Raw genomic sequence first — 23,158 nt, 5'->3', positions numbered from 1 at the left:
TCAGCTTCATCACTACATATTAGGATTATTATAAACATCCAATTCAAACTCACTCTGCTGCCAAATGAAGCACTTTGACACCTGAGTGTTAATAATGAGCACCAACAGCTGTGAGTCACAGAGCTGATACCAGAACATGTTCAGCTCTTTGGCTTCATAACTTAATCAATTCATTCATTATCAATATGGAGTCTGATGGAATCAGGAAGCCATTAGCCTAGCTTAGCATCAAACCCATAAACAGGGTGAAACAGTTAGCCTGGTGCTGAAGGTGTATTTCTAACTTTAGTCTGTTTCCTTCTGCTTCCAGTCTTTATGCTAAGCTAAGCTAACTACCTCCTGAGTTTAACTCCACAATCAACAGACAGACATGTAACAGTGGAATCAATCAGCCATCAGTCTCTGTGAAAGAAGCTGACACTGGTAAGGGTTTTACTTAAAGTGTTGAACTGTCCCTTTAAAGGCTACAGCCTGACATATTCAGACCTACAACATTCAAACCAGAAGTGTTAAAGCTACAGATCTGGAAAACGAGTCCAGTGCGTCTGTTTTAAGTCCGTTTCTGCAGTCAGATGTCTTTTACCATTAAATGATAAACTGGATTAAAGGAGCATTCTGTAGTTTTGTGAAAGACTTTTAATCAGAAGAGAAAGATCTTCATTGACTGATTTATTTTCAAGACTGAATAAACACAATTTATACTGTTTTACTTTGTTTATATGTGGCGGACCCTGCCATCTTTCTACCTTCAAACAGTGCTCTGGGACCTTATTTTCCTCTGAGAGAAGCTTCTTTATTCAGTTATGGAGAAAATACGTATTTCTCAGTTTGCATTATTACGTCATTAATATTGTAAATACTAAAATTCTGAGTTTGAACTTCTTCAAACGACATATCGCCTCTTTAAAAGGTATAAATTTGTATCTAGATGAGCTTTTTTGTTTGTTTTAATTGTGTTTATCAGCAGAAAGCTTCAGGATGTCGAGCCTCCACTTTCAAATGTTCACTTGTGAACTATACGAAGAACATGAGTGAGTGATGTTCAGAGGTCTGTCTGATGGAGCTTAATCAATAGTGTTAGGCAATGATTCATGAGTGCATTTCATTTTCTTTTCATGTCTTCAGTCAGTATTAGAACCAGAGGCCTCATGTAAGAAGGGTTCAAATCTGAGGAGACAGAAACAAACTGTCTGGACGTGATCGTATCACACAATGTATCTGTAATGTTGATGTCTGCACATGATGGATATGTTGGTGTAATACATGATATAAACTTACATCCACGGCCCATTACAGCAACAACAAGAAGTAAAACTGCAACAAGCACAGCAAGGCCTATAGTTGCCGAACTCCACTGCTCCACTTCTCTGGATGAGTCCTCTGAAACACATCACAAGAAGTAAATGTCAAACTCAGAATGTTGCTGCATATCATGTTTGTTACCCTGAACATAGACTCCACAGAAACAACAATTAAATGTAAATTTAATAACACGTGAACAATGAAAATTCTTTGATGACTAAACCATCAGGAAAGAAATCTCACCATTTAACAGCACATAGGTCTCAGCATGTATCTGATGGTTAATGTCCTCCTGTGTGGCTACACAGCGATAGTGTCCTGTCCTGTTCACAGTGGTGTTGAGGGTAACGTAGTAACGACCTCCTCTCTCTGAGACCTGAGGCTTCTCAGCAGGAAGGATGTTTCCAGCGCTGTCCTGCCACTCGACTTTAGGTTTTGGAAAAGCTTCTAGAACTTCACACTGCAGCAGCGACCAGTCCTTTGTTTCATCAAGTGTGGTGATGTGTGGCTTTGAAGATGCACCTGTGAACACAATATAAACAGCAGCTTATTAAGGGCAGTACCGCATTTACTACTGGACTGTGAGATATCAAGTTTATCTAACTGTAACTTTAACTGTGACTGTAACTTTTCCGGCCCATTTTAATAGGACTTGTTTGATGCAGCCATTAGACTCAGCCACAAACACTACAATGGGAAAGTCTCAAGAGCTCAGTATTGATCTGAAACAAATTTATTTGAACTTCCAATTCTTAGTCGTGGTTAAAAATTCAGCCAGAAGCTTGTGGATGGCTTTCAAAAGAATGTGACTGAGGTGAAAATGGCCAAGAAACATTTAAATAAATATTAGAATTGCTAAAATATTTAAATCTTTCTGCAGCAGAGACAGCCCAGTTTTACACAAGGGTCATCTTTCAAACAGTGAAGTACTTCTTCAACTACACACCAGCATTTTAGCCTCTTTTGAGGTCATCACCTTTTCCCTTGAGTTTCTAGTAACAAAACAGATCTAATAGCAGCAACTCAATTCCTCCAATGGGAAAAGTAACCGTAGCCTTCGCTCAACTTTCACAGTCAGAGTTGCCCCAAAAGCCTGACGCTGCAGTAGAGGTGCAGCTGCCTGCTGAGGCCATCTACAGGACCAATTCCAAACTTTTGGTGTGTTACACAGTAACATCGAAACCAAACTCGTTTCTTAGCCAAAGAGATCGTCTCTTCCTCTCAGGGGAATAGGAAACAGCAGTACATCAGGAAAGCAGTCCAACATTTCTGCCTGGTGATTGTTATTAGTGCTGATGTCTTCACCTAATCCTGCCCTGACTGCACAGTCTGCAGGTCTGCATGTAATAAGATGTGAAAGACAGCGACTACCTCATTCTGTTTCTTTACAAGGAACGTAACCAGAAGATCAGCTTTGTTTTGACCATAGTTTCATCTAATCAGAGAAAAGTTTATTTTCAATAATGAAAATGACTTTTTGTCAGAAAAGGCTGATCACCACTGACCAAACATGACTACTTTCTACTTTATGTCACTGTCAACTGAAAATCTTTGGGTTTGGAGAAAAAGGCACATTGGACCCTGAGACCTTTAATTTAATGATTTGATTTATAGACCATTAATGGATTAATTTAAATAAAAATAATAAGAGGTTAATTAATAATGTAAACATTAGCTGCAGCCCTACACTGATTTAACTTTTTACACAGGTGAAGTGGAAATCAAATATGAATCACAGCTTATTGATCGCTTTTGATCAAAACTCATAAAATCACAAGAAGTTTCTTATAATTATTAGAAAAACATCTTTCAGTTTTCTTGTAACTTGACACTCACTGTTCTGTACCAGTCTGAATAAAAAGTATCTGAAGCTCAGATGCAACATCAGCTTCAAGCGATCAGTCAAAATGTTGCTGAAGACAGTTTGAATGCAACTGCCTCTATAGAAACAGTGGATCATGGTGTATTTACAGTCTGATGTTAACAGTCACAACAGAAGCTGGACTGAACAACATCAAGTAGATCAGACTGAACTTTGTGTTTGTGTCTCAACAGCTGATAAACACTGCAGATGTAGAGATCAGTAACATTATAATCATGCATGTGTGTCTGTAGTGAGGATTCAGAAAGTTCTCAGTTATTAATCTGACACATTTTTAGCAGAAGGTTAAAATGCTTCTGATGTTACATCAAATAAAATAATTGTGGAGACTTTTATGACTAAAGAACCAAATGAAAGCTGATTCAATGAAGCGATCGGCTGACATGATGTCTGTTAACCTGCAGCTGCTGGTTGTCCCTCTGCTCATGTCAACCTGCTGCACTGTGAGAACAACACGTCTACATGGAGTCACTGTATCAAAACCTTTGAGTGATACTGAGGCACAGAGAGTTGCAGCACACCTTACAGGTGCAGAGATCAGTGACATCATCACTCACCTGAGATTTCTCCTGACTGGTCTTTCAAGATCGGTTCTGAAAGAAAAATAAGAACATTATTTTTTGCACAATGAATGGGTGAGATTATGAACTTGTTACATGTTATTAATGGATTCATTTTTCAGTGCATCAAAGGCCACATATTTAATGAGGGAGCTGCATGTTTAAACTATCATCTGATAACTGAATGGGTGAGAAGATGCATCAGAGAAGAAAACCGCTGCAGAGCCTTCCTGTCCAGGGCCGTGATCCAACCAGCCAGTGTGGGATGTTTCCAGTCAGGATGATTTCTATTGCTCCTCTGGAAAAGTTGACCAGGATCTGTCTCAGGAATCTGCTCACCCCGTTCCCACTGGTCAAATATCCAACTTAAACCCACTAAGATCAGGCTTTTGTTTGCAATGGGAATGAGTAAACTCTGCATTTACACCCGCGTCCTGGGGGTGTTACTGATTACTGCTACTGTTTAAAATGGTAATCCTGACAATAATCCCTATTTTTTTTACAAAATGTATCAGTAATCTGATTACTTCTTTTTCTGTAACTAGCAGAAGACAGGTACCTTTATTGTATCCTAATAACATGTGACTATGACTGCCTGTCATACAGCACATTAACTGTTTAATGAAAGCACTCACCAACAACAAGCTCAATGTTGAATATTTGTCTCTGAAGACGTGGAAAATCGCAGCTGTAGTTCCCGCTGTCGGCCATCTTTGTATTCTGGATCTTTATGGAGGCGTTGCCGTTCATCAGTTGATCTTGAAAATGTGAGACTCGACCTTTGAACTGCTCATCTTGACCTGTGAAGCCTTTACCATAATATTTGCTGTTTTCATAAATGAACACCTCCTTCTGACCATCTTTCTTCCAGTCAAAGAGCTTTCTTGTGATGTCCTCCTTGGTGCTGAGGGAACAGGGTAAAACAGCATCACTGCCTTCTTTCACGTCCACTTTGACACCTGGACCTGAAAAATAAAGTGAATTTAATCATTATGTTCAACGGAGCCGTCAGGTGAAAACATTTGCTCTCAAACACCAGTTTACATCATGGTAGTTAGTAATCAAATGATTTATGGCTTTAAGTTTTCCTGCACATCACACCTCCTGAAATATTCTCCCTCAGGAGACAGCTTTGATAAATCAGTCTGTGTTATTTCAGTGATGACATCATCAAACCTGGATGACCTGGATATGAAAACTGTGTTTTGAACCTTTGAAGAGAGATATTTTCTGATGTGTTTGGAGCTGCTTCTGACCTGCTGCACTGCAGCTGACAGACCCTCACACTGTCCAGAGAGATATTCACAGCGCTGGACAACCTGGAGCCTTTCTTTACACTCTGACTTCTTACTCAGAGAGTTCACAGTTTGAAACATGTGCATATTATCACAGCGGATGAGACAACACAACACAACACAAACACGTCTCTTCATTAACAAGATTAGAATATTGTAAACATGAGACTCTCGGCTGAAATCTGAGCTCAGTGTCTGTGATTCTGTTAAATGTTGGTGATCAAGTTTTGCTTGTTTAGTTGTATAAATAGAAATCACCAAGAATTAATTGAAGGCATTTGAAGTTGTGATCACTGAATAAGTGTGTTTGCTGTCCAACAGTGAGCACAAATGTAAAAGGCTAAATCAAACAGCTTGGCACATTCTCACTTGGCCCAGTTGCTCAGTATAGTGCCGAAGCAGCCCACCACAGTTTCATTATGATCCAAAACACAGAAATATTTTCACGTCTCTTAATAGCATGACAGATCTCTCATGTACAGTCATAGCTGTGTACTATTGTGATGACTGGACTCATCACCAGGCATCAAGCTCAAAGCAGTGTTACACTTTATTATTTTAAGATTTGATATTTTCCGAATGTTCTTGTTTATGATCACATAATTTATGATCACATAATTTATGATCACATAAGTTATGATATGCTCCAGTACTGACTGAAAGGGTCCGAGGTCCACCCACCATAGTGTCATGAAATCATGTGGGAAACACTAGAAAACCTTCATGAACTCATCTCGACTAATTGCTGTTAGTAGCTTTTTGAAAAGTCCCAGTTTGAAGAAAATAACATGTCTAATAATTATTAATGATGAATTATAACAAATAACTATTCATCTGTAATTCAGTATTGAATTGATCTAGTTAACCACAGCAGTGCACAACAACAGGAGGCTCAGCAGTGCAGCAGGTGGCGCTGTATAAAAACAAGACGTCCTCTTAACACACACACAGTTCATGATGAATGAAACGACGACTGAAAATACACTGAACTCCTTTAACAGCCCAGTGAGGATAAAAACAAAATCAAAATCTTTCATTGGCTGATGTTTCCTTTGCTTTTCTGTTTTATTTAAATTAATTGTTATATCTGATGGTTTCTACATATTTATAACAGATAAAGAAATAATAAAACACTGTACCACTGCTGACTAGTTTTAATATCAATCTGAAGTCAGCTGAAAACATAACCCATTTATGAAATATTAAAGGGCGTTCATTTTGAAATCCTACATCATATTGTCCTGCTGTTGGGTCTGTGACATTGTGAACACATGAACTAAAATGGGTCAGTGGAGACAGAATTTCCTTTTAATTCCAGTCTTAATTTAGAGGCACACAGTGAAAATATATGATACTGTGGTGAACTCTGGGGTGTAAATGCTCTGAGAAGACTCTCAATGACAGTCTGTCATTTAGGTCCACTTGATGTTTCCAACTTTATCTTTTATTACTAAGTTTGACTAATTATTCACACAACTGAGATGACAAAGTGTTCACACTCAAAGACACAATCTTTAAAATACAAATTACAGGCAGGAGTCACTTATTAATGATTAGTTTAATTATTTTTATACATTTACTAATTTTGTTTTATTTTGTCAGATTGTTATATTTATTTATTTATTCATTCAATTGTTGGTTTATTAATTGATTGATTAATTATTGACAGACTGACCTGTTGACTGTGAACTCACCTTCTTCGCTTTTATTTTGAAATCGGTTGTTACCGTAATGCCTAGTATATGAACGAATCGCAAACAAACATGGGCGCTGGCTGGAGCGCAGTGAGACGAAAGTGAAACTAAGTCGAAGGAAGATTAAAGTTGAAAAGAACAAAAGGTGATTAAGTTAGATTGTGAGTCGACACAGAAAACACGATGGAGAATTAAGCAGAATTAAAATAATGAATAACGTAGCGACCAGACACACGGTGGTGCCTCCTATAACACATGTAGCTGTTATGCTACGCTACAGTGGAAGTTACAGGTCGTGATGTACTAGTAAATATCACCTTTCTTACCGTGTTGTCCAAGTGTTATTACACACAGAGTCAGCAGACAAACACAAAGATCCAGAGATGTCCTCATGTTGAAGCTGAAGGCAGAGGACGAACTTCACACCAGAACCACTTCCTCAATGTTTTAACTGACGACGTTAGTGAGCTAACGAGAAGCCAACCTGCCGCTAACTGTCGTTAAAGAGATACTCGTAGTCTCAAACGTCCCAAATAAAGTCTCAGTGGACAGCAGCTGGACACCGCACAGTCCAGTATAACGTTAATCATATCCGTAAATACGTTAACATTTAGTAAATATACGTGAGAAGGCCTCGGCACGCTGACAAGTTTATCAGCCGATAACTTCCTTGTTCTTCTTCCTCCACTGACCTGAGGTCTGTGGCTCGGTGCTGCGCTGGAAACTGGGCGTGGTCACAAACTAACTGCTGCATGACGTCACGTTGAGGCGGAGCTGATCCTTCCTTTATAGAAACTGTCTGAGCAGTGAGCTCTGTAGTTATTATTACTACATCTAAACTAATGTAAAGTGTGGTTCACCAAGAAACTGACTGAGTCTACAATTTAAAATATTTATTCCTGTCTCATAATAAATCAGACTATGATCCTGTGTCTGCCTGCTGATCCCTGAGTCCAAGGACATGCGTTTATTTAAAGATCTAGACTGTTTCACTGATCTATAAAGGTGATTTGGACATTTTGTTGAAAGTAACAGATTAATGTAGTTCTGTGTAGTGTTTATGTAGTTCTGTGTAGTGTTTATGTAGTTCTGTGTAGTATTCATGTAGTTCTGTGTAGTATTCATGTAGTTCTGTTTAGTATAGACAATAAAGTTTATCTATACTGGACAGAAAGATCCTACAGCCAACAACTGCCAACCTGACCACCCCTGGCCAGGGCGATAGGATAACGAGTGTTGACTGTACAAGGACCGCACATTCTGGACCAAAAAGAGTTACTCATAGTCCTTTGATTGATTTATCACTGACCTCTGTTGTCCCACCACAAAGACAATAAGTCAATTCTCAACCGATGGGAAACACTGCGCTGTGGTGTTAATGAGCTGCCTTAAATGATGATGTGTATTTTTCTAAACCACTCTGTAAGTCTGACCAACAACCATCCAACGATCCAAGTTTCACAAAGCAGTAGATTTAAGTTTAAGGCAGTAGATTGCATATTGAAATTCATCAGTGTTTACACACACACACACACACAGACACACACACACCAGAGCAGGCTGGTTCATAGAGGTAGAGGAAGTTGCTCCTCCACTATTTTTTAAAAGCAAGAGGGCTAAAAGAGTAATTGGTTGAAAACCTCAGTATCATTTATACTATTACTATTTATATTTTCTCTATCTTCAGAGCTTCCCCGCTTGACACCCATTTCTCGCAACTTTTCTGAGATCTCATGATGTCACTCCATTCATAAACATGTCATTAATTAGAGACATGTATGGCTGGAGTGAGGCCATTAGAGTGTGGGACTCCAGTGGTCTACTGGGACTGGACCATAGACTTACACAGTCAATGGACTGGACCGTGGGACTTTTGGGCTCAGACTGGTGTGTTGTTGCTCACCATGGATACTGAGTGACTATACATTGCGCATGCGTAAAGTGTGGCCACACGGCAGAAATGCACTGTGGGAAATGGTAGGCTATATAACAATAACGGAAAATGTAAATTCCGTTATTGTTGGACAGACTTGGCAGACCCAAACGTACTGTGAGGTTCTGCTGGGAACGTCTGGTGGAACCCTCTGTCGGGGAGGTCTTCAACTCCCACCTCCAGGAGAGCTTTGACCAGATCCAGAGGGAGGCTGGGGACATTGAGTCTGAATGGGCCTTGTTCTCCACCTCCATTGTTGACGCGGCTGTTCGGAGCTGTGGCCGTAATGTCTCCGGTGCCTGTCGTGGCGGCAATCCCCGAACTCGGTGGTGGACACCGACAGTAAGGGATGCTGTCAAGCTGAAGAAGGAGTCCTATCGAGACTGGTTGGCTCGGGGGACTCCTGAGGCAGCTGACGGGTACCGGCAGGCCAAGCGTGCTGCAGCACGGGCGGTCGCGGAAGCAAAGACTCGGGTCTGGGAAAAGTTCGGGGAGGCCATGGAGAAGGACTACCGGTCGGCCTCGAGGAAATTCTGGCAAACCATCCGGCGCCTTAGGAAGGGGAAGCAGCACCCCGCCAACACTGTTTACGGTGGAGGCGGGGAGCTGTTGACCTCGACTGGGGATATCGTCGGGCGGTGGAAGGAGTACTTCGAGGATCTCCTAAATCCCACTGACATGACTTCCACAGAGGAAGCAGAGGCTGGGGACTCGGAGGTTGATCCATTCATCACCCAAGCCGAAGTCACCGAGGTAGTCCGGAAGCTGCCCGGTGGCAAAGCACCGGGGGTGGATGAGATCCGCCCTGAGTACCTCAAGTCTCTGGATGTTGTGGGGCTGTCTTGGCTGACACGTCTCTGCAACATCGCGTGGCAGTCGGGGCCAGTGCCTCTGGACTGGCAGACCGGGGTGGTGGTCCCTCTATTCAAAAAGGGGGACCGGAGGGTGTGTTCCAACTACCGGGGGATCACACTCCTCAGCCTCCCTGGTAAAGTCTACTCCAGTGTACTGGAGAGGAGAATTCGGCCGATAGTCGAACCTCGGATTCAGGAGGAACAATGCGGTTTTCGTCCTGGCCGTGGAACACTGGACCAGCTCTATACCCTCCGCAGGGTGCTCAAGGGTTCATGGGAGTTTGCCCAACCAGTCCACATGTGTTTTGTGGACTTGGAGAAGGCATTCGACCGTGTCCCTCGTGGTATTCTGTGGGAGGTGCTCCGGGAGTACGGGGTCGGTGGCCCTCTACTAAGGGCTGTACAGTCCCTGTATGACCGGAGCAGGAGCCTGGTTCGCATTGCCGGCAGTAAGTCAGACCTGTTCCAGGTGCATGTTGGACTCCGGCAGGGCTGCCCTTTGTCACTGGTTCTGTTCATTATTTTTATGGACAGAATTTCTAGGCGCAGTCATGGGCCAGAGGGGATCTGGTTCGGGAGCCACCGGATTTCATCCCTGCTTTTCGCAGATGACGTTGTCTTGTTGGCTCCTTCGAGCCGGGACCTCCAGCATGTCCTGGGGCGGTTTGCAGCCGAGTGTGAAGCAGCTGGGATGAGAATCAGCACCTCCAAGTCTGAGGCCATGGTTCTCGACCGGAAAAAGGTGGCTTGTTCCCTCCAGGTTGGGGGAGAGTTCCTGCCTCAAGTGGAGGAGTTCAAGTATCTCGGGGTCTTGTTCACGAGTGAGGGAAGGATGGAGCGTGAGATTGACAGGCGGATCGGTGCGGCGGCCGCAGTAATGCAGTCGTTGTATCGGTCTGTCGTGGTGAAGAGAGAACTAAGCCGAAAGGCGAAGCTCTTGATTTACCGGTCAGTCTACGTTCCTACCCTCACCTATGGTCATGAACTTTGGGTCATGACTGAAAGAATAAGATCCCGGATACAAGCGGCTGAAATGAGTTTCCTCCGCAGGGTGGCAGGGCGCTCCCTTAGAGATAGGGTGAGGAGCTCTGTCACACGGGAGGAGCTCGGAGTAGAACCGCTGCTCCTCCACATCGAGAGGAGTCAGCTGAGGTGGCTCGAGCATCTGTATCGGATGCCCCCTGGACGCAGGGCTCTAGAGTGCGACCTAATAGGTCGCACATGCGACCTAATTTCAAAATGTGCGAGTTAATTTTCAAACAGGTCGCACCGGTGCGACTTGGAGAGGACCCCCCTTTCACTACCCTCCTCAGCCGTGACCGTGCGGACGTGTGGTTGATAATAAATATAATATATACCGTATTTGCACCAGCCAAAAATGCATAATAAAGAACGAAAAAAAAAACATGTATAGGCTAAGTCGCACTGGAGTATAAGTCGCATCAAATTTTTTGGGGAAATTTATTTGATAATATCCAACACCAAGGATAGACATTTCGGGCTCTATTTTCATGACCATCAGCGCACTGTTGGGGGCTTTAAACAACGTACATTTCTGCCGGGAAAAACGAACGATGCGCTTCCATAGAATAGTAATAACAGCATGCGCATGTCACGAAAGGCAATTTAAAATAAAAATAGAATAGAGAACAACAGGCTGAATAAGTGTAGCCTGCGTTATATGACGCATAAACAACGAACTGAGAACGTGCCTGGTAGGCTATGTTAACGTCACATATTACGGTAGAGTCATTCGACTAAATATAGCATATATAACATGCTACAACCAAACAATCAGTGTCACTCATAATCACTAAAGCCAACGAAATCTTCTTCCTCGGTGTCACTTCTGAACAACTCCGCCAACTCCAAAGGTAGACAATGCGCCGATTCCTCTTCTACCGGTAAGTCAGTCAATCAGTCCAAAGTGATGACTGATTTAAAACTTGTGATTTGTCTTGTGGATTATCTTATAATTGTTTCGTTTACTTTGTAATTTCAGCGCATTTTCAACACGTTTTTGTTCATGACTTTTGCCTCAAATAGAAAGAAATTTTTTTTTTTTGTCCCGAAGCTGAACCCTTAATTCGGGCAACTACCGGGTATCTGCGTATGGTGTGTAAAGACGAAATTCCCTTGCGTGTGTTTTCGCATGATGTTTTAACAATGCAAAGCCATACTTTAATAAAATAACATAAATAAATAAAACTACGTTGTAGAATGTAGACCTATTTCAATAGTATTGCTGGACAAGTTTTTTTGCGAGGAAGTAGCCTATTAATCGCCTGTCCCAAATACCCTGGATTCAAATACACGCCTAGTTTTGTGAATGAGATAAATAATAGCCCGAGCTATGGAGATTAACTTCATAGCCTGGGATATTATTTGATATTTTACGGTAACGTGTTAATAATTTCCCACATAAGTCGCTCGTGTATTTCCCGCTCTCTCTCCATTCAAATACAAGGTGTGCTACCTAATTTATTTTTGTGCTACCAAATGAAAAGCTAGGTAGCACCAGTGCTACCTGGGAAAAAGTTAGTCTAGAGCCCTGCCTGGACGCCTCCCTCAGGAGGTGTCCCAGGCATGTCCCACCGGGAGGAGGAGACCCCGAGGAAGACCCAGGACACGCTGGAGTGACTATGTCGCCCAGCTGGCCTGGGAACGCCTTGGGATCCTCCCGGAGGAGCTGGAGGAAATGTCCGGGGAGAGGGAAGTCTGGGTGTCCCTGCTCAGGCAGCTGCCCCTGTGACCCGGCCCCGGATAAGTGGCAGAAAATGGATGGATGGATGGAAAATGTAAATTAGTTTTATTATTTCGTTTTGGCTTCCTTGTTTATTATATTTTCCGTTTTGGGCTGAAAATAGGAAAACAAATACCAGTTTTCAATGTTTGGTGCATACAGAAAAACAGAAAAAACAAATATTGACTCGTTTTGTCATTTTTCATTTGCCAGATTAAATGGAATAATTGAATGATCAGATGATACACGAAGTGCATCATTTTTACTTTTTGAGTTGGCTAAAGTAACAAATGACCACTTGCACTTTGAAAATTAATATTAACTAATGCCGAAGATTACTAAAATATTACTTTCACCACTATTATCTTATCTACCTGGACAGTGCTGGTTTGGCGCCCTAGGCAAGATTTTAGCTGGCACCCCCTCGCATCGCAGTCAATTTCACAACCAATTTTCATACACTCACACAGAAACTGCATGTATGTATTCAATATTTTAAAAGTGCACCTGAAGAGAGAAGAGAAGTATATGTGACTACTGGATGTTACATTTTAATAAAAAACAGGTGCTTGTGTGTGTTGTACATGAGACTAATAAAGATGAAAATACGATGAGATTCATTGGACTTTATCATCGTGCAGTGCAATTCAGTCTAACCAGAGTGCAAAAAGCAGTAAAGTGCAGTGAAATTAATATATATATATATATATATATATATATATATATATTAAGGGCCATATCTAAAAGTTTTCAATTTCCAGTGGCTACAGTGCAAAGTATTATTAAAAATACAAGACGTTCTGCACTGTGGAAAATGTCAGAGGACGTGGTCGGAAGCCAAAAATGACACCTGTCACCATTTTTTGTTTGGTGTACATGTTTGTTAATTAAAGTGTGAAGGGTATATACATGGTCGGTGGTGCGGTGTTTTGGGAGGAAGCCAATTTGACTTTTAATCAAGATGGAGTGTTCCTCAAGGAAATCTAGTTTTCTTTTATTAAGAATACTCCAGAATAATTTACCTGGACAGCTGCTGACACAGAGGCCACGGTAGTTATTAGGGTCTGATTTGTCCCCACTCTGATGAATGGGGGAAATGAGCCCTTTGCACCAGATGTCAGGAAAACATCCCGACTGTAACACAATATTGAACAGCTTTCACACTGCACCCTGCAGCTCTGGGCTGCTGCATTTGAGCATTTCGTTTTCAATGCTGTCTGGACCACAAGCTTTCCTTGGCTGGAGACATTTTGTCTGTGTGGTCAATTCTTCCCAAGTAATTGGGAAATCAAGGGAGTTTTGGTTGTCTTTAATTGTTTCTTCTAATGTTTGGAGTTTTTCTTGTATAATACACTGATCTGAATTGATTTGATTTATTGGTATGTCTTTGTACAGATTTTCATAATGTGCTCTCCAGATGTCACCATTTTGGATGGGTAATGTCTGTTGCTTTGTGTTGAGCTTGTTCCACATATCCAAGAATTGATTTTGATTAATGGCATTCTCAATATCTTCAAGTTTCATGTGGGTATAATTTAGTTTTTTGTTCCTAATTTTACATTTATATTTCTTTAAAATTTCATTGTATCTAATGCGTAAGGCTAAGTTGTTTGGTTGGCGATGTTTTTCATTTGCTATTTTTGCTATGTGTCATGGTTATAAAGTTGTGCATGATAAAAAGACCAAGCTTATGGCTAAAAACAATAATTCATGGCAAGATTTGATTAAAAACAATGTAATTCATGTTGTTCAAAGTGTAACATAATAATTCATTAGGAATAGTGATTAAAAATGGAATAATTCATTGTTTACATGTATCCTGAGCTAAAAGGGTTAAGATGATGATTGATCATCTGTTCCGTGTTCAACTGCTTTTGCCTCGCAGGTACAGAAATGACAACAGAGACAGTAACAACAGTAATAGATAAAATAGTTTATTTTATATCAGTTTTTGTTTACAATCTTTTACTTACCTTTTATGAGAATGCATTTGCATAAGTTATGTTTAAAAACTCAATTGTATTTTTCTATTTTCTTTGTCAAGTCTGTGGCGAATGTGCTGCACAGCGATCGATTGTTGAGGCCTTTTTCTGCGTGTTGAGAGAGAAGCATGAGAGAAACGTGGCTGGAAAGAGAATACACTGAATGGCGTCAAACGTGTGGTGTTCTTGTAGTTTTTCACCCTTTTTACTTTATCATTTTCCCCGACAATGGGGCGTAACATATGCATTCTTGATCAAACCATTTGTCAGCGTTTTGCCTTTTAACAGGCTTCTGTTTTTGTTTGATGAGGTCAGCTTTAATAGCTGCCTTATGAAATATCATTTTGATATCATCAATGGCCTTGTTTACACCATCTCTGGTAGAGATATATTGGTTTTGGTCATATATTGATATGTCATTCATCAGATCGGGTGAGTTCAAGGCCATGATGAATTTGTCTCCACTGTCTGGGGCCCATCTGTAAGTAGGATTTAATTGAAACAGCTTGCTGGGTTCCCTTTTTGTGTCACTCATTTCATCTAAGAGTTTAAAGAACACATTTATTTGGTTGTGGTCTGAAAGGGGGGATTGCTGTCTGACAGTAAATGCACTGATAGTGGAGGGGTCCATGTCAGTGATTGCATAGTCTACTAGACTAGACCCAAGAGCTGAGGAGTATGTGAATCTCCCTAAGAGTCAAGGTTGTTCCGACGGGTGATGGTTGGTGTGGTAAACAGGGGGGCCTGATCAAATACATAGTTGTTGCCCTGTGGGTCCATGACATCAGGTTCGATTCCTGTTCGTCCATTCAGATCTCCAGTTAGAAGCACGTTTCCCTGGGCCTGGAAGTAGGCAATTTTTTGAATGGAGAGTGTCAAAAATGTTCAGTTCAGTTCAGTTCAGTTCAAAAATGTCTTCTTCAAAATAACGAGAATCTACTGGGGGTATATAAATTGCACAGAGATATAGATCCCTATCAGTTACGCCTGAGGTTTGATCTAAACTCAACCAAATGTGTGATTTACCCTGTTTTACTGGTGAGATCTGATGGCAAAGATCTCTCTCTCTCTCTCTCTCTCTCTCTCTCTCTCTGTTGCTCTCTGGCGCCCTCTCTTCCTTTGTCTGTGTATTTATCTTCCAGGAGGACACACCTGTGAGGTTTTTGCAATTACCTGATGACAGCATTTGAGGAGGATTGAGTGGAAGTCTCACTCTCTCTGGAGTCACTGCCCAACTCACATCAGAAGGGGGATATTTTTCCCTTTTCTCCTTGTTGTCTTTTCCCTGCGCATGTTTTTCAGTGCTGGGGTTTTGTTTTGTTAGTTTGTTATTTTAGTTTGGGTTGGAGATCACAGGTACCCCAGTTTTCGGTTTCCTTTGGCTCACTTAGGGTTAGATTACTTTGTTTCTTTCCTTTTTGATAGTTTAGAGGGGATAGCTGGGTAAGACAACCCACTGCGTGTCTGGCTCAGTGATTTCCCCTTTTTGTTTATTTCAGCTGGGATCTCCATCCTCTTCTGGTTGGTATTTTGTTTGAGCGTCATTGATTTAAAATAAACTTTGGTTCAACTGTTCATCTGGTTTCTGAGCGTCCTTTTAAATATGATACGCCCTCTCTGCGAGCCTTTATGGTAGAGGGCCCATAACAATAGAAAAAATAAATATTAAAAAAACCCCAAAAGAATTAAAGGAGCACTTCAGTACTGTACAAAAGCTTATGCCGCACATGAAAATTCCAACAGTCTCTGAGTCCTTGAACGCACCGCGGACGTGTATATCGGTTCAGAGATCGGCTGAACGATCGTCAGTGTGTGCGTCGCTTAAGATGTAAGTTTCTGTGTTTCCTGTTGTGTTACACGCTGTTGATGTTTTTATCCATGAGTCTATTTTGATGACTTAGAAGTAGTTTTGCCATCTGTTTGTATAAGTGATGAACAATTAGCCGCTAATCTCTGTTGTTTATACATTGCACACTGAATGCTAATTGATTAGTGACAGTGTATGTTCCTCTTATGTTGCATCTAAGCCTATAGACTAATGCTCATTCAGGTTTAATTGATTAATGCTGACTCTAAGTTCATAACTAATCTGGAGCTGTATTTCAGTTGTTATCTGGTTAAAGATCTAGCTCAGTTTATTTTATGTTTAAGTTGTACTTTATTTTCTAATCAGTCTGTATTGTTGTGCTTGTATTGCAGCAACCACACACACTCACCCACAAAACGCCGATAAACAGATTGAACTGTATTAAAGGGGACATATTATGCAAAACTGACTTTTTCCTTGCTTTAGTATGTATTGTAGCGTCCGACAGGACGTCAGAAGAATGACGAGGAGTTGGTCTCACCTTTCTTATTTATTAGAAACGCAACAGTTACTGTCGGCCGTAACTACGCCAAAATAACAACAGCGCTGAGTTTGTCTTACAGCTCTCCTCCAACATGAGCTCTCACCCTCTCCTATGCAAACACACACTCACTTCCTACACTCACCCCGCCCCCTTCCTTACTCATCCAACCACATACCTGTCTATACCAAACACGTTCACTGACAGTCAGAAATCACAGAACTTTAAAACACAGAACACATTATGACAGTAACATTACTGCAGGGTCGCTACACTGCCCCCCCCTTACAAAGACCCTCGCCCCGAGGGATCACATAAAAAATCCCTGAGGTGGCCTGGGGGCCGTCTCTGTCTCTGAGGCCGCTTTGGAGTGAACAAAAGCGGCTGCACCTGCAGTCCTGGAACAACCTGCTGATGAGCAGGGGGTGAGTTTAGGGGCAGGGGGGAATGTGGGGAGTTGACAGGGGAAACAGTCAGTAAACGTGGGGGTGTGGCTGTCTTGTTTCTCTGAGAAGGTGTTGAGGGTCCTGGGCGCTGAGGTGGACGTGCATCACCCCTGTATGGGGCCAATCTGTCCCTGTGGAGGACCACTAGTCTCCCCATAGGGGGCAGCGGCAGCCTGTATACCACCTCACCCAGCTTCTCCAATACCTCACAAGGCCCCACCCAGTGACTGTCCAGTTTTGGGCACCGGCCCTTCTTTCTCCTTGGACTGTACACCCATACAAGGTCTCCAGCCTTAAAGTCTCTCCCTTTAGCCCTCATGTCATAGTTTCTTTTCTGTCTCATGCCCGCTTTCTGCAACTGGTCACGAGCGAAGACATGAGCTGACTCCATTCGGTCCTGGAGCCTTCTGGCGTATTCTGGTCCTGGTGGCACTGCCGGTGAGTCTGGGGGTCTGCCAAAAGCCATTTCTGCCGGCGTCCGCAGCTCTCGTCCCAACATGAGCAGGGCAGGTGTGCATGAGGTGGACTCCTGCACCGCTGACCTGTAGGCCAATAAGACGAGAGGCAGGTGCATGTCCCAGTCACGTTGATGTTCTGCAGTGAGGATGGCGAGTTGTTTTGCCAGGGTTCTGTTAAATCGTTCGACGAGTCCGTCACTCTGCGGATGTAAAGGAGTAGTTCGCGTCTTCTGCATGCCTAGGCGCTCACACATAGCAGAAAACACGCCTGACTCAAAGTTTCTTCCTTGGTCGCTGTGAATGACCTCAGCAGCCCCAAACCTGGCAAACATGCCCTCAACCAGAGCATCTGCAACAGTCCCTGCCTCCTGATCTGGTATGGCATACGCCTCTGGCCATTTTGTAAAATAGTCCATGGCGGCTAGAACATAACGGTTGCCCCTGTCTGTGCGGGGAAACGGGCCCATTATGTCCACTGCTACCCTCTCCATCAGGGCCCCCACTGCCAGCTGCTGAAGCTGAGCGCGGGACTGATCCAGGGGACCTTTGTGTGCTGTGCAGAGGTCACAGCGGCGACAAAAGTCCTCAACATCTCTCCTAAGCTGACCCCAGTAAAAACCTTGCCGGATGCGACGCAGGGTTTTTGAGACTCCAAAGTGTCCTGCCCCCGTGGTTCCATGAGAGGCTTTTAGCACCGTCTCTCTCAGTGCTCTGGGTACCACTACCTGCCACCTCTCTTCTCCTGTAGCTGGCTCTTTCCAGGCTCTCTCGAGCACTCCATCTTTTACCCGGAGAGCCCCGAACTTTGCGAACAGTCCTTTAGTGGCAGGCGAGCACCCAGCGACCTCATTCCACTGTGGCTTTTGTCCTGACTCCACCCACTGCAGCACTGGGTGCAGATCAGCATCTTGCTCCTGCTGCAGTCTCCATTCAGGTGAGTCGACAACCTGCATCTCTCTGCAGACAGGCCCTTCTCCCTCATGCATGTGGCCTTGCTCCTCTACACGCAGCTCTTTCTCACGGACCTCCCTCTTTTCACAGTATCAGCAGCCGTAGAGAGTACAGGGGCGCCGGGACATGGCGTCAGCATTGGCATGGCGAGTTCCAGCCCTGTACTCCACTTTGAAGACGTACGGCGCCAGTTCTTCCAGCCAGCGTGCAATCTGCCCTTCGGGCTCTTTGAAGGACATTAACCACTGGAGGGCAGAGTGGTCAGTTCGGACAGTGAAGGGCAGACCGCACAAATAGTACTTGAAGTGGCTTATAGCTCTCACAATAGCAAGAAGTTCTCTGCGTGTCACACAATAGCGCCGTTCAGCTTTGTTGAAAGTTTTACTGAAGTACGCCACCACTTTCTCCCCCTCCGCCCCCACCTGGCTCAACACCGCTCCCATCCCAACATCGCTGGCGTCCGTGTCCAGGACGAACGGCAGGTTGGGGTCCGGAGGGATGAGGATGGGAGACTCTGTCAAGGCTTTCTTCAACAAGCTGAAGGCCTGCTCGCACTCAGGTGTCCACGAAAAATCACTGTCTTTCTGCTGCAGGCGGAAGAGGGGCGCAGCTATGCATGAGAAGCCACGCACAAACCGCCTGTAGTAGGATGCCAGTCCAATGAAGCTCTTCAGCTCTCGCAGGTTGGTGGGGACCGGCCAGTCCCTCACTGCCTGCACTTTCTCCTCCAACGTGCTAATGCCTTCTCCCCCAACCCTGTGTCCCAGAAACTCCAGCTCTTTTCTCATGAAGCAGCACTTATCTGGGTGGAGTTTCAGACCAGCCGCCGATATCCTCTGTAGAACGTGCCGCAGGGCCCCCAAGGCTGCATGGAAGGAGCCCCCATGGACCAGTATGTCGTCTAAGTAGACCAGACATTCCTGTCGGGGGATGTCACCCAGCACCTTCTCCATCAGCCGTTCAAACGTGGCTGGGGCGTTGCATAGGCCGAAACTGAGGACTCGAAACTGCCACAATCCTCTGCCGGTACAGAAAGCAGTCTTTGGTCTGGCTGAGGGGCTGAGGGGCACCTGCCAATACCCACTGCGCAGGTCTAATGAGGAGAACCAGGATGAGCCAGACACCAAGTCCAGAGACTCGTCGATGCGGGGCAGTGGGTACGAGTCTTTCTTGGTCACACTGTTTAGTGGCCTGTAGTCGACACAGAACCTCATCTTTGAACTCTTTTTCTTATTGACCATCACAACCCCCGAGGCCCATGGGCTGTCAGATGGCTCAATGATGCCAGCCTTCTGCATCTCATCAATAGCGCTGTCAGCAGCTGCCTGGTGCGCCAGGGGAAGGCGGCGGGGGCGTGTCTTGATGGGCCGTGCATCTCCGGTGTCAATTTCGTGCTGCACAAGGTGTGTCAGGCCCACTTCCTCTTCTGTTAGGGCAAAAATGTCCTTAAAGTCCAGCAACAACCGCCACAGCTCCTCCTGCTGTCCGGGTTCCAAATGATCACAGCTGCGTTTCCATATCCCTCGTACTGCTGTCAGTCTGTCAACCCCACCAGCCGTGGGTTGCTGGTCAAGGGCAGGGGGCTGCACATCAACTGGGGTATGGTGTGTGGGGGGAAAGGGTGTAGGGGGGGAAGCTTGGAGTGGGGGGTCTGGCCCATGACGTGCTTCTGCTGCTCGCGAGGTAGGTGGGTTTGGTCTTTGGGCCTGTGTGGGGTGCACCATTTCAACTGTGGGTCCCCGTGGAAAGGCCAGTGTGTTCTTCCCCAGATCTAATACACAGCAGGCGGCCCGCAGGAAGTCCAGTCCTAATATGCAGGGGTCCTGCACTGCTGCAACCCACACCCTAAAGTTCACTGACAGCCCCCCAACTTGTACAGCCACCACCCCTCTTCCAAGCATAGGGGCTAACTCACCAGTCACTGTTCGCAGCTTTACCACAGTAGGTTCCAACTGTATCCCTGCTGGGACCACGTCAGGTCTCATCAGTGTTGCTGTGGAGCCAGTGTCGACAAGGGCTGTGCATGGAGCGCCTGCCAGGGTGATGGGGACATGGCAAAAACCTCCCACGTGGGTCCAGCCCACCACCCTCGCTGACTCAGCGGTGTCATCTGCTTCTGGGGGGAGTGGAGCCCCGCTCCCCCGTCTGTACAGCTGGGCTCCATCCAGAGGAGGCGAGGCATGGTGGGACACAGGGGCAAGGGTCTGCGTCGTCCCCTTTACACAGACCCCGGGGCGTTTCCCTGAACACCAGCCTGCTTGGGGCACCGCACGCTGATATGGCCAGGCTGGCCACAGGTCCAACACACAGGAGGGCCTCGGCGAGGACGGTTGGTGCTGCGCTGTGATTGCAGTGACACAGCACGGATGAGTTCAGTTAACTCGTCTGCCCATGCCGGCTTCTCTTGGCCCGGACCCTCCTGCACCGCAGTTCTCACAACAGGGCTGCCCCCGACGTGGTCGCTCTGTGAAGCTTCACCTAAGACCTCCCTCTCCAAGGCCAGCTCCAGTGCCTCCTGCAGAGTACGGGGGTGCGCTAGCTGTGTCTGTATGCGCAGTTCCCTAGGAGTTATGGCTCGGATGAACTGGTCCCTGGCCAGCTCGCTTTGAACGTCGGTGGGCATGTGGGCATATGCTCTCCTCACCATAGTCTCAATGTCATTAGCCAACCCACGGAGCGGCTCCCCGGCTTGTCTCTGCTTGTTTGATAGCTCTGAGCGTAGGACGCCGGGTTGGTTGCATTGTCCAAAACGCCGCCGCAGCGCACCAACTAAAGCCCCATAGTCGTCCCTTTCAGCTGGGCTAAGCAGCAGCAAGCATGTCAAAGCTTCATCTGTAAGGCACAGGGCCAGCTGGAGTGCTTTACTGTCCTCTGACCAGCCTGCAGCCCTTGCTAAGAGTTCAAATTGGGCATGAAAGGCCTCCCAGTCCGCCTTACCGGAGTATTTCGGCGTCTTCACTTGGATGTGGTTACAGCGGGCGCCGCCATCTTTGTTTACATCCGGCCCTGTGTTGTCCTCGGCGCGCGTTCTCCCGCCGGCGCTCTTCCCGGTGCTCGAGCCGAAGCCGGCATCGGCAGCTAGCCTCCTGGCCGTCTGTTTCAGGCGAGCAACGTGCTCCGAAGAAACACGGTCAAACTCCGCCTCACGTCCCGACCACACACCATAAGCACCATCCATCACCTCTTCCTTGACTCTCGGACGAGCGTCGGCCTCTTCCCGCCGCGCAGCCATACTGCAAGCTGACCGCAGAGTTGGCCGAGTCAGGGCTAGCCGCGGTGGACGGTAGCAAGTCAAACTCCGGCGGTTTTTACTTCTGACACCAATGTAGCGTCCGACAGGACGTCAGAAGAATGACGAGGAGTTGGTCTCACCTTTCTTATTTATTAGAAACGCAACAGTTACTGTCGGCCGTAACTACGCCAAAATAACAACAGCGCTGAGTTTGTCTTACAGCTCTCCTCCAACATGAGCTCTCACCCTCTCCTATGCAAACACACACTCACTTCCTACACTCACCCATGGATCTATTATTAATGGATACCGGACCAAAAATGGCGGCCGTTGATTTCAACGGAGTTGCTCGCCTGGCGCATACGCCGAAAAAGTTTCTGACTTCCGGGTTTACTTCCGCGTTATGGGGCCCATAGAGCATGCGCAGTTGAGTCACCCCCCATGATGCTCTGGGGCCTCCCATCATGCCCTGCGGCAATGAGAACGAGCAAATCGCGTTCTGAACAAGCGCTGCGCGCTCATGAGTGCTTGTGGATGAGTTTGACCGGTAATGACAAATCTACACAATCAAATGATGGATTTATAGGGCACACCAACCGGTGATGTTCTCAAAGTCATGGTTATAGACTATACGTGGTTAATTTGTGTTGTTTTATGTTTTTAAGTAAGAATAAAACGTTGTTCTCCGCTGTTTTCCTCACCCTCCTCCCGGTCGTATGCATTTGTTTTCAGTGAAGTCAGTCGGTGGATCGATGGATTATCATATACATGTTATGTTGTGTGTATTTGTGTAGTCTGATCTGTCATAAACAACAGATTACATGTTACGGGGCGCGTTTGTGTCGCGGACTCACGGTGCCACAGAGACGGGAGCTGAGCCTGTGGCCAGAGCGACTGTCTGTGACACCGCCCGGTCCCGAGGCTGATCGCAGGGTTGGTTTTTAGCCACGATATCGAAGGAGCCTCCACTCTCCCAGTTACAAGTTACAAGTCATTTATCCACCATCACAATTAGTCTGAAGCTGTTTAATGAAGGTAAAAATGAAACACAAGGCAAACACCCTGCATAGTTCCTCTCTGTGCTACTCTGATCAGAGTGGCGTCCTTAGCAACGGGCCTGGCAACCGACTGCAGGAGTCACTTTATCTGTTGTCGTGACTCCCATCTCTGGTCAATAGGTGGTGTTTTTTCTCTTCACTCTCCATATTCAGCCTTTAACACACTGCTAACTCCTAACCCCCATGCAATATTTTAATACACCCACTCTTACTCCAAACAAAGATTAAGCTTTCCACCATCTACACAAGACATCTCTCACCGATATAAAGAGGTGTCTGGCCCCCGGGGAAGCCTTCTGCCCAAAAACCCTGAAGCACAGAGGACAGTTTAGTGTTTCATACTGTACACAATGACTCAACTACATGCACACACTTATGGTACTATATTCTACACATGTACGCCACAGTAATTATGGCACA

General features: G+C 45.2%; 2 protein-coding genes across 2 annotated transcripts in view; one reads left to right on the top strand and one right to left on the bottom strand.

The window, feature by feature from the left end:
• Nucleotides 1-23,158, top strand: part of LOC140997852 (butyrophilin-like protein 1) — a 158,962-nt gene that overhangs the window by 36,660 nt on the left and 99,144 nt on the right. The gene's annotated exons all lie outside the window — the stretch shown is intronic.
• On the bottom strand, nt 1,004-7,267 carry LOC140997571 (butyrophilin-like protein 1). The gene is made up of 6 exons (XM_073467517.1): nt 7,060-7,267; nt 4,380-4,709; nt 3,742-3,777; nt 1,546-1,824; nt 1,240-1,380; nt 1,004-1,014 (listed from the first exon to the last, which is right to left on the bottom strand). The coding sequence occupies exons 1-6, from the start codon at nt 7,124-7,126 to the stop codon at nt 1,004-1,006; spliced, it is 864 nt and encodes a 287-aa protein (XP_073323618.1). The 5' UTR covers nt 7,127-7,267.

Source organism: Pagrus major, chromosome 6, assembly GCF_040436345.1.
Source record: "Pagrus major chromosome 6, Pma_NU_1.0".
NCBI lineage: Eukaryota > Metazoa > Chordata > Actinopteri > Spariformes > Sparidae > Pagrus > Pagrus major.
This window is presented reverse-complemented; position numbering and strand designations above follow the sequence as displayed.